This window comes from Taeniopygia guttata, chromosome 1 (assembly GCF_048771995.1).
Source record: "Taeniopygia guttata chromosome 1, bTaeGut7.mat, whole genome shotgun sequence".
Lineage (NCBI taxonomy): Eukaryota > Metazoa > Chordata > Aves > Passeriformes > Estrildidae > Taeniopygia > Taeniopygia guttata.
This window is the reverse complement of record NC_133024.1, coordinates 70,482,682-70,495,338: the sequence shown is the minus strand read 5'-3', so window position 1 is coordinate 70,495,338 and position 12,657 is coordinate 70,482,682. Positions and strand designations below refer to the sequence as shown.

The 12,657-nt window shown below is 40.6% G+C and overlaps 1 protein-coding gene across 1 annotated transcript in view; it reads right to left on the bottom strand.

The window, feature by feature from the left end:
- Window positions 1-2,324: 2,324 nt before the first annotated feature.
- Window positions 2,325-12,657, bottom strand: part of CRYL1 (crystallin lambda 1) — a 50,921-nt gene continuing 40,588 nt past the window's right edge. Inside the window, exons 7-8 of the mRNA XM_002188759.7 lie at window positions 6,343-6,449; window positions 2,325-4,571 (exon numbers count right to left, since the gene is read on the bottom strand). Of these exons, the coding sequence (XP_002188795.5) occupies window positions 4,458-4,571; window positions 6,343-6,449 (221 nt within the window). The 3' untranslated portion in view covers window positions 2,325-4,457. The remainder of the gene's footprint in view (window positions 4,572-6,342; window positions 6,450-12,657) is intronic.

Below are 12,657 nucleotides of genomic sequence, written 5' to 3'. Positions count from 1 at the left end.
AGGCCTTGAGCAGTCTGTTAAAACTACAACAGTGTCATCATCTAGGCTTAAGCTAAACAGATCAAACATTCAATTTAGGGCAAATTTACAGCTCTTATTGTAGAGACTCTTCTAAAAAAAGTAAGTTCCGCATAAAGCTTTCCTGTATCCACATGAAACTATGGACTCTTAAGTTAACTTTTCCATGTTAGACTACATTCTACCCATAGATAAAAGGAAACAAGTTTCTGAATGATTCTGCATCTTACACATCTCTGCTTCTTGTGAAAACAGGTGTGAAATGCAAGTAGCTGGAAGGAGTGTACCAATCTACATGTTAAAATCTCCATTTCACACCCACATTCAAGAAGAAATCTCATGCGCACTGAGTGGTCTTTTATTCCAAGCATCTCTCCATTTAAATGTCTGGTGAAGAGCAATCTATCCTTGCAACCCCATGGAGCATTTCTCTGAATATGTTAAGAAAATAAGTTGTACTGCTCCATAGAAAACTAGAATATTGCCACATTCTTAGGATCTCTCATTTATAATAGAACCAAGAGGTTTGTGTAGCCTTTTTAGAGAAGGTCCTACCCAAGAAATGAACTATAACAGATATCAGTCCATAGATAACTTCCTCTAAGTGATGTGGTCTAAGCTGCACCCCTGCTTAGCTCTGAATTGCATGCTGAAGGAAGGAACTCCTTTCTCTTTTTGAAATCACAGAAAAGAACAGAAAGAAATCCTTGGCTGTTAGCTTGGTACATAGAAGTCCTTACCAAATTGAATGTGAGTTTTCCCCTGGGGTCAGTTTTTGTCTTTCCACTCTGCAATAGCACCCACACGTCCATGAACACACACACATGCTCACACTGAAGCTTGAGGGAACAGAGCAGATGAGCAGGCAGCTAGAGCAAACATATTCATTTACACTTGTTTGCTCTAACTAGATCCAAATTAATTTGTGAAACACTCCCTTTGGGCCTGGTAGGCTGCTGAAAGGAGAAGACCATTTGGTTTTCCTCCTGATACTTCAAGTAATTGTGCAATTCACATCTGCCGGGCTCTTCTTCTCACGGAGAGCTCCTGTCCTCCATATCTCCATCCCTGCAACGGTACCACAGTTACAGATTCTCAAACCCCTTTTTTAACTATATACTATGGCAATGCAACCCTGACATGGAACTATACAGGCACTGGCAGCAGATCTCATATTTCGAGAAATTGAGACTGACGATGATATCACTTTGTCTCAAATTTTTTTTTTCTGTTTTTATACAAGTACCACAAACACTTCTCCTGCTTCCCTAATGAAGCACAGTTCACTCTTTGCCTAAAAGATGGTACAGATAGGATAACACAGTTTAATGCTATTCCAATTATATAATAGTGCAATCAGAAAAATTGTCACATTTTAACTTTCAAACTTACCATGACTTAACAGAAAAATAGGGATACAACTACAGAATAGGGAAACTATTCTGAGACTTCCCTCAGTGAAGTAATTGAGTATTTCCCTGCATCTGTCCTTTCTTCCTATCTCACACATCATAGATGGTTTCTTTTTATTGGCATTAAATCAAAGGCTTTGGTATGAACATATTGGACACTGTTTCCAGTATGCAGGAGTAATTTACAGTAAAATACATGCAGTAAGGAAAACAATAAATATCAAATTAGTGAAAAACACATTGCAACAAAGATGGCCTTAGAAAATTCTAGAGGTGCGACCTGAATTAAAAAAGTACAGAATTTTAAAATATGCAATTGTGTAAAAAGGAAAATACAAGATAAATTATTCCAAAATATCTCATAGTTTACTGTAAAATAGTTACGTGACCATTTTACTACTGCTCATTCTGTTGACAATCAAACAACATAAATATTTGACTGGAGCAACATTTCTGATGTAAAATTATCTAGAATCAAATAAAACTTGAAATCAGGAAATGCAAGCCAGGAGGAAGCTTAGGAAGTCTCTGCTGTAACCTCCTGCTCACAGCAAGTCAGCTTTGTAGTCAGACCAAGCTGCTCAGGGCTTCATCCAGTCAGGACTTGAAAACCTGCATGTTGGAAGACTATACCACCTCTCTGGACACCCTGTGCCTCTGTCTGACAAATCCTCATGGAGAAAAAAGTATATCCTGGAGCTGGAACTCCTGTGCAAATGTCAGTTAAAATACACATTTTGTCAAGCACTTTCCCCCTCCTCAACTTATAACTGTAAACCTGTGTGGGAGCTGATGCTCCAAGGTGAGATCTGCTGTAACCCTGTGGAGCAGCTACTTACTCTATGGAAGTATTCTGTCTCTCAAGCATCAATCACACTGGAGCACACAAGTTAATACCTTACTCATTAAAATATTTTATTAATAAGAAAATAATAAAGACAGCAGCAAATATTTCATTACATGATCAAGTTTTTAAAAATTTCAGAGTAAACAGAAGCACTGCAAGCTAATTAGTTATGACAATGTCATATGCCCACAAGAAAAGCAGGTCAAATCTTGAAAGTAATCAGAACTATCTTCAGCCTTGTCTGAAATGGAAAACCATATACAAAATGAGGAAATCAACCTCATAATTAATTTACTATTGCTTAGTAAGGTCTCAGGAGTGAGGACTGACTTCTCAAATATCTAAATTCTGGTTGAGCCAGTCACTATGGCAAAAAAAAACAAGAGAAGAAACGTGAACATTTTAAGTCTGTATTGGGACAAAGTAGTAATTTGAGCGTACAAATTTCCTGTTCACTTCTCTGATTATAAAGAAGCACAGGACAACCTCTGCAGTATGCCTCCCATCCTATGTTTTACATCCAGAGATGCCCACCACTTGTGTCCAGCAATATAAATTATCTTAAGTCTCTTTTACTGTGTCCTAAACACAAATAAGTGGGTTTGGTATGTTCATGCAGTCATTTCTGCTAAGCTCAAAACGGTACCTAGTAAAGTTACAGCTTTAATAAAAACAGCTTGTGTACTGCATCCTCTATAAAAAACACAGGAGAATTAGAAGAATGACAGCTTAAAACTTCTGCATGTGTACTGTAAAGTTACATGACGAGCTAGCACAAATTCAGAACTGCATAACTCAAGCAGAGCGGGTGCAATGCACTGTTTCAAGTCATTCCTACCATCTGCATTAACAGTAATGCCCCAAGGTTCCAGCTGAGATCAAAGTCCAACTATATTACAGAGTACAGATGTTCATAATAATACCTTGCAGTGGACCAAAACATGCCACTGCAACACCTGAGGTTGATCCTACTTCCAGGTGTATCCTGTGTTTTTCTATGTGGAGATGTATCTCCTGAGGGAAGGGCAGCAGTAAAGCATAAATGCTACATCCAAACCACTGATCTTTCCCTCTGTAGGGGACCAGAAGAGCAGATCATAGAATCATCAAATGGCTTGGGTTGGAAGGGACCTAAAAGATCATCTAGTTCCAACTCAGATATCTGGATTCCTTCAGCTACAGCTGTTACATTCACTACAGCTGAGTCCTAAATAAGCAGATCTTGCTTCAACCAATGTATAAAACAGATGTGGCAGCAGAGAGGTGAACTGGCTTCCCAAAGTCATCTGAAAGGTCATGGAGAAAGCCCAGACACATGCATTACACACCACACTGTCTCTCAAACCAGCTACTAAATCCAGATCTCTTATTTCTTACAGACAACTCACAAAATCAGGCGCATACTTATGCAGCAATGCCAACAGCCAGCATCAAACGTCAGCGAGCAAAGCCATGGGCTCCCAAGTGCACAGTCTTGAAGACAAAGTAGGTCTCTGATAAGTCTTACAGAACCAGGGGAAGGGGATGAAGGGGGAATTCTGCTGTATTTACTCACATTTAGATCACCATACAGGTACAGAAGTGCCAAGGGGAGGGAAAGGAGGAGCAGTTCTTTTCCCTACATTGTAAAACAGTAGCAGATATGAACTGAAGTGACCCATAACTGCTGCTGAGGTCTCAGCTCACCGTCCAGTGAATCCAGTTTGCTCAATACAACCTTCTCCTATCTGCAGTCACTGCTTTACAAATCAACCTCACTGTCACAGTGACTGGCAGGGGAGGGCTTATTTTCTCCAGTGACAAACAGCTGATGTTTGCCTGTTTCAGATCCCTGCGTTAGCAAATATTATTCAAGTGCTGAGTTCCTAAGCAAGTTGAACAATGTGTTATTTAAAATGTGATTGTGTTCCTGCATTGCACAATATTAATGTTGCTAAAGCTACTTAATGCTTACACATCTAATGCATTTACATAGCAATTTGATAAATTTTAACTGAACTTTTTAATAACTGTTTCTAGTCATTCATGAATTTGGCAAATTTGGACAAAATGTTTCATTGGTCTCCATGTGCATATATCATTGGTTGCCCATTCAGCCTCCTCTTCTGCATGACTAAAAATTTCTGCGTTTTATGAAGATCTGCTCTTTGTTTGGTCTCTCCTGTTAGACAAAGTGCATCTCAGTCAGATTTCATTTGTGTTTTCAGTTTGGCAAGACCGGTGAGACATTCATCTCTCCATTTTCTCCTGGCATCCAGAACTTTTGGAACAGCTGGAATTTTTTCAGACAGTGCCTGGAAGAGAAAATTTAAGATAACTAAATTCCACATTCTGAGTGAAAAGTTTTTCAGAATTTTTTCCCTGCTTTACCATGTCAGACCAAGTCGTCATCCACACAAATTATCATTTAGGTTATCACAAGAGATAGGTCACTAATTCTTTCCAGAGTGACTGGAAAGGAACCAACCTGTATGGGAATAAAAATGCTCTCACTTGGATAAGGTTATCCTGAATGTGGCAATGTAGATGACTACAGAAACAACAAAGCATCAGCCTCTTCCCTGATTTTGCTCCACACAAAGAGACTAGTCACTGTCTAGTCTCTTCAATGATAATCTTTTATTAAGTAGAAAGCAGACAACCTGGCCATTTATGTTGCTGAAATCATAAATGTTCTGAACCAGATTCCTGTGAGTGGTTCCCCATAAATGCAGTGACAGATATCATGTTTATAAAAACATTTTGTCTTAAGAATAGCAGTTATTATAAAAATGACAGGGGAAGACAAGCGAAAAAAGGTATTTCTGAGTGCACACTCAAAGTTGTCTTAGAAGTGACAAGGAAAAAAATGTTATTTTCAGAGTGCAGATAGAGATCACAAGGTCATCTTTGCCAAAATAGGACCTGGGGTCTTAGGCTTAAAAGGCAAGTGTTGAGAAACTGGGTAAAACATGGACCTGCTACCAATGACTGGCAAGCTGCAGTCACTCTAGAAAATAATCAGAGGGAGGGACAGACGAGTAAGGTAAGAAATGCTTAATGATTTACTCTAACAGATGATCCCTGCAAGCTCGTCTTAAGACACAGAAGCAGATGTTGAAGTGGAATCCAGCCTTCTATAAAGAAAGCCAAACTGTTTCACACCAATTAAAAGCTTCTGATTGTGAATGACTCCGAAATTATTATTGATTGTTACTATGAGCAGTCTATGTTATTTAAGCATAAAAGAATATCTTTCCTCAAAATACATTAACATAAATAGGAACACAAAATAGTAGCTTCCAGACAGGCCGCCTCCATATTTGGAATTAATCTCTGACAGCTGATCAGAAATTATTCAACCCCTACACATATTATTTAGTGAATCATTAAAAAAAGCACCTTTTGAAAAGGCAGAGTTGGGAAATGACAATACTTGAGCTGATTCCTAGGGTCGTTCAAAATTACTAGGTAGTGACTATAAACACATTGTGGGCTTAGAAATGTTAATACATAAACTAGATTCCAATCCAGAATAGCACTTGAACACCTTTTATCTTTAAACATGCAAGTAACCTTACCAGACTGCTCACATGCTTCTCTTAAACATGTATTTGCACACATGACAAATGGGAACTCTGGTTTGTAAAGTATAAAAAGAACACCCAGAAGGAAAAAAGCTACAGGTTTATGCAGGAAGATGGAGCAGGAGGAAGACACAGGATGAATATGCATGTAGGAAAGGAGGCTGAGACTGATGCGATAAGAGGAGGGAAATGGTAAGGAATAACATGGAGGATTAAATGCTAATAACGCACAGCTGTTAGCAGCGGACTCTTCTGACTAGTAATAATGCCGCTGGTAATAATGTGACTGCTAGGTCACTTTCCCATGATCTATTGTCCAAGTGCTTTCAAAAGGGACTCACACGCATGCTGTACTGATCTTTTCCCTTAAAGTTCACATTCACACAATAAATACAGACTACAGATACCTCTAGCAGTAAACTGAAATAGAACAAATGTTAAAATAAAAACTAATGTTCTTTGTTCTGAACGTTGGTGTTTTTATCAAGTCCATATTTACCTGATTGACTTTCTGCACAGTTTCACCTGAAAATTCTGGAACTGGCCCAAAGGTGTTCAGAACACGTTTCATTCCTTCAGCATATCTTTCACAATAACTTGAAACACCTGAAAATAAGAGTGAAAAATTACATTTCAACAGAAATTCCTAGTTAAAGTCAGTAAGGCTGCCTGTGCTTAAGCATTGTCTTAAATCAGAGACCCAAAAAATGGACTGCTCTTTTGGTTAAGACACCTCATTGTCATCAGGAAAAATGAATTTTATCCACCCCATTTCCATTATGGTTCATGGAAAAATTATTTAGGACATGGCTGCATTGCAAAACCAATGAATGTCACATACCAGCAGAAACTGCTGTGTGAGGGTGTAGCGCACGACCATGAATATACCTGTGCTTTGTTACTTGTTACTTTACAGAAAACTTCCCTGACCAGGGACCATAAGGAGAATGCTCTCACCTCTCCTCCCAGTCAGTGTATGTCATATCTTGAAGCATTCCTGTCATTACTTCTATTTTTTAACCTGGAATGTATCAAGGACAACATGGCTCAGGGGGAAAGCATCAAAGGCATGGAGACACAGGTAGCCTTCAGTGAAGGAAAAATGCTACAGGAGGAACATATGGATCCTGCAGATCAGTATCTTGCAACCCCTAAGTGGGGTTAGAGACAGGGATTTGGCTTTTTTAACCCTCTCTGATGGTTGAGGACTTCTAGCGGGAGATAGGATTCACCTGACAAAGTGGAGAAAAGGCATCTTTGCCAAAACCCTGGCCCATCTGGTGAGAAAAACAGTATATCAGGGGCAACTAAGGTGTGTGGGGATGGCTCACACAACTGGAGAGATACACGCTGCAGGAAAGACAAGGAGGGAGTGTACTATCTCTGTAATGGGGCAGCTCAGATCTGTGGAGCTGTTCCATGGGAAGGGTGACTGGCTGAGTGAAAGCCTGTGGACAGGCCAGTAAAGCACAGCATCCTCCAAGGGCAGGAACAGTCCATCCTGATATTCAGTATGACAACTACATGTATCAAGAGGCTTGCTTGGATGAGCTCCAGTGCAAAAAGGTGCCATACAGCAGGTGGAAGCAGGGACAGGCTATAAAGAAGAAATTAAAAAACACCACCTATGCATATAGGAATGGTGTCAGGAAAGCCAAAGATCACCTCCAGTTTAAACTTGCAAGGATGTCAAGGGCAACAAAATATACTTCTACTGTTAGTAATAGCCCTTATTGTTACTAGCATGCCCTTGCAAGTCTGCTTTCTACCGTACTTTAAACATTAAGTCAGTCAATGCACCAATGTCATCATGAGATTTTCAGATGACTGAAGGCAAATATTGCACTCATCTTCAAAAAAGGTCCAAAATAATCACAGGCCAATCAATCTCTCTCCTGTCCCTAAGAAAATCAAGGAGCAAGGCCTCTTGAAAGAAATTCCTGGACACAAGAATGAGAGTGTGATTGTGACAATCAGCATGTAGTCTCCAATGGTTTTAAGTAATGTCTAAGTTACCTTATTGCCTTCTGTGATTAAATAATTGTTTGCGAAAAATAGGAATGTAGTGGATATCATTCACCTCAACTTTAGAAAAGTGTTTGACATGGTCTTTCATTATATTCTTGTATCAAAGTTAGAACATTAGGGTCTGTCTGTTTGGACAACTAGATGGACAAAAAATGGGAGGCTCAGAGGTAGTGGTCAACAGATTGCACTCCACCTGCAGGCCAGTAAAAATGGAGTATTGCAGAAACCTGTCCTGAGACCCATACTGCTTAATAAAACATTAGGCTTGTAAATAGTATCAAACTGGGTAGGAGTGAAGCTAGAGGGGTACGGTCCAGCTGATATATTGAAGAGCAGGACTGCCCTTAGAAAGGCTGGAGGAATGAACCAATATAAAACTTTAACAAGGACATATGCAAGATCCTGCACCTCAGAAGGAAGACCTCCTTGCAACAACACAGGCTTGTGAACTCCAAGAACTCCTGGTAGTGGCAGGCAGCAAGCTGCAAAGGAACCAACAGTGTGCCCTGGCAGCAAAGAGGCCCAGCAGCCTGGGCTATTTCAATAGATTGAAGTTAATTAACAGTAGACTGAAGGAAGTGATTAACACCCTTTACTCAGCACTCATTAGACTGCATCCAGAATACTGCGTTCAGTTTCGGACTCCCCAGTAGAAAAAAAACACTGACAAAACAGAGCAACTTCAACAGAAGCCACCAAAAAGTGGGGTCTGGAGCACTTGTCATGTGAGGAGAGGCTGGGGGATCTGGGTTTGTTCAGCCTGAAGGAGAGATGGCTTTAGGGGAACCTACCAGCAGCTTGCAGAGCTGCAGCAGAGCCTGTGGGGAGGTCAGTGAGCATACAGAGCCAGGCTCAATACATTTGTTGGACAGCAGAAAGACAAGGGACGACAGGCACAATTTGATATGAGGGGTTCAGACTGGACACTCAAGCATTGACACAGGCTGCACACAGAGGTTGTGCAGTCTCCACCTCTGAGATTTTTCAAGACTGTATGAAATCCTGAGTGCTTGGTCTGACCTCAGGACCTTCACACAGATCTGTGAAGCTCTTAAAACACATGGTCAGAGAACCTGAGAACCAGCTAAGTGGTAATAATGGGTAAAATGGCAGCCAAGCAGACCTTGGCTGATTTACAGAAAGACCCAGCTTCCATCAGCTCCAGCAGGAATCTCTAAACAATTATTGTTGAGGCACTACAGAGTACGAAATCATACATGAACCAAAAAGAGAAATCAGTCACTTAGCCAGACATATATATCTAGTAGACTTTTTAGTGTTATTAACTACCACATGATCAAGAAAGGATAAGCCTTTCCCAATCAGGATGTCAGGAACTGCATCACAACAGTAAATGAGCATTTCTTGTCTGGCAGTAAGCTAGCTGATACTGATGAAATTACAGAATCAACTAAGTTGGAAAAGACTTTGAGATGACTGAGTCCCACCTATTACACCTACGTGGATTATCCTGATGATCAGATCACCCCAGATCTGAGAAGTTCTGGACATCTACTAAAGGCTTCTGAGAACCATAGAGACTGAAGAATTTGCATACTTAATTCTATTTTTATTAGCTAGTTATAAACATGCAAAAGACAAAGGCAAGCAGCTATAGTTACCAAATCTTCCATGAAGACTCAGGACATTGTGCAGACTGAGAAGCATGAACAAAAACTGCTCATGGTCTTACCAAACCACAAAATACAGGAAATATAAGTGGCCAGGCCTGACTATCACACTAAAGAATGCAAATCAGGCCATGAGTCATTAAGTAATCTCTTTCCTCAACAGTTCCCTGGAATACACTACTGGATGAAATCAATATTTTAGAAGTCACGCTTGTCTAATCCTAAAATGGCTGAGGTTGGAATGAATGATTGGAAACCTCTGACTCCCGCCAACTATGTATCATAAACAACACCACTTAGACTGCTCAACACGCCTGAAATCACTGAAGTACAGAGTTTCTGAAAGGCCTCTGAGGTCAGTAGGAGGATGGAGAACACTCTTTTTTCTGGGCCAAAGAACTTTCAAAGGACAAAGCCTTAAGGAAATACTAAATTTCCTTCAGCACTCTGAAGTCATGATGAGCATCAGTTAAACAATGGAAAGCACAGAATAGAAGAATATGTCCGTTGCAAAAGAGCAAGGTAGAGAGATTTGAGAGTATTCCACTCTTTTAAAAATGGACTAGAAACATTCTCCAGTATCTGAAGGAAGGAGGAGGCTCTGAGAAAAACTGCAGCCTTGTTAAATAGCTTGAACCTATATTTGGTGCTAAGAGTGTGACAACCAGCATTCAGTTAGTCTGATTCCTTGTGTTATCTACTCATGGAGCGTATGCATTCCTAAAATACAATCTGGCACGTTCCAGCTTTCCCCAACACAAGAAGGAATGCCAGCTAGTCATAAAGGTATATTGGTTTCCTACTTATACAGAAGATTTGTATTTTGCTCAATTTTCTTGATTGACACACAGCCAGAAACCTCCAGATTGCCTACTGGGCTTCAAAACATCCCTGGCAGGAAGTGAGGTTCAGGAAGACATGCGTTACTGTGGAACAGGCTGTGATATCATCCTATCTCTTCATTGGGGGAAGAAGCAGAGACCATAATCCACTTCCACAAGCTCTCTGGAAAGGACCAGTGGTTATCAGGGTTTTCTGACCATACCCTGCCATTAGCTTAGTGTTTGCTTATTACCTTTTAACAGCTGGGCTCACAGACTTCAGCACCTGAAGCCAACCCAACTGACCTACCAGGGGTATGCTATCCACATGAGCAATCCTGGGAACCCAAGACAATGCTTTACAAGACTCATGCACCAGCCACAGGACAAAGATAGTTACATGCAACTTGCTCATGTGAGCTTTATCTTCTAACAGTGAGGAATCTAAGCAAAAATGTTGCCACATCATGCAACATCACAGAATGTTCCCAGATGCAGAAGTAGAAATGACTAAGGCAGAAGAGTGTAGATTTATTCTGCCAGCAGCTGTTGCTAGCTGGACAATGACAAAATAAACAAAGGCAACTCAGTTGAATATAGCAATTCAAGCAAATCTCCACAAGCAACTGGCAACAGAATGAATGGTAAACTCAGTAGTATCAGTTATTATAGTTATTAGCTATTATAGGGTCAGTCAGCAGTCATTCTGGTGTTTACCCAACTGACACAGGTTGATGACACTTGGACCAAATAGTTTAGATTTGGTACTTTTCCAAAAGTCAACAGGAACCTTTCACACATCTGGTAAGCTTGTGCAATAATACCATAGTTTTGATTGTTGTAGTAATGAGAAGGTAGACTAGAAGAATGTGCACCAGAAATCTTTTCCACAAGCCTCAAACGCATTAGTATCTTGGGAAAGCTGTATTCTTGGATATGGCTGAACCATTCACCATTTGCTGAATATGAACTCCTGAGTTGGACATGGCCTTTAAAGCTCACTCAGCCAGCTAGACCTGGAAATCAAGCTCCTGCTTGAATGAATCAGAACAATTTCTGGGTGGGTGTAGGTCATCCGTGCAGCAGAGACATGCCAAACGCAGCCTGGGTAGCACAATTCACCTACTGTGTGTAATGTACAAATGAAAAGAAGCCTTATACAACGTCAGCAAAAGAGGAAAAAGTGAGAAAAAAGTTAGGGGTCTAGAGAAGAGCAGCAGCATTAGTACGGCTGCTATCAGCATTGTGGCTGCCATGGTAACATGCAGGCACATATGCTGCATGCCAAGCAGGAGGTAGGCACTGCAAAATCTTTCAAGTCTCAAGTGAAGTCAGTAAACCAAAAGTTATAAAAAGAATCAGTAGTTCAAATTAATAACTCAAGATAGTTTTCCCAGCCTGAAAGGCAACTTTGATTCCAGTAATTGGTATTAACTGATTGAATGCCTTCTTGAAGCTGGCACTTGAGGAATATTTATGAAAAAATCACTTTGCTTTTCAACTGCAAATTCATAGCAAATATTTGACTCCAGGCCTTAGAAGTCCTTTGGTTCAAGGGTCAGGGCTATTGCAAAGGTGGATAAGAAGAGCCCTTGGCTGGAGCATAGGGGCAAGAAGGAAAACAAATATGACAGAATCTCTTTAATCCTTGTTGATACTACCCAGGGAGCAGCTTAAACTGGAAGAATTAGCATTGGCAAACAGTGAGAAACAGACAGGAGCACTTGAAACATGGAAAAACAGCAATATGGTAAATGGGGTTGATAAAAACAACCATCTCTCTTTGTGGGCCGCTGCTGTGCACATGCTGTGCCTTGCTATCTCCAGCTGGAGAACAAGAATGACACAAGATGCATCTGGGACAGAGGAAAAGGATGATAGCTTCCTCTTGTCTGTGTGCTTTGCTGGCTCTCTATCTAAACCTTCCCCTTTCTTGCATACGCTCACCTCATCAATGTTGGAGGAAAGAGGCCATGGGAGGAGGCAGATGTTGCAGCAGGCAACTGAGAACTATGAACACAAAACAGAAACACCCCCAGGGAAGGTAGGAGTTTCCCGAATCTTCCTTCTACCACTTAGTCACAGCTATGGCAGGGGGTGAAAGAAGACAAATGAATTACAAAAAGTTCTAAGGGAGCATGATAATAGAGACGGAAAGGGGAATACTCTATCTTCCTTGAAAATCCCAAACTCTCTCAGCATTTCTGACTCCTACAATCTAGTTACAAGACTGTGTTACCACGAGGTAGACAAAGGCATTGATTCAAGGCTCTTCAGCTGCCCCTATGTATCTAGGACACACAAGGCTCCAATAATGGAATCAGCTGCTGCTTA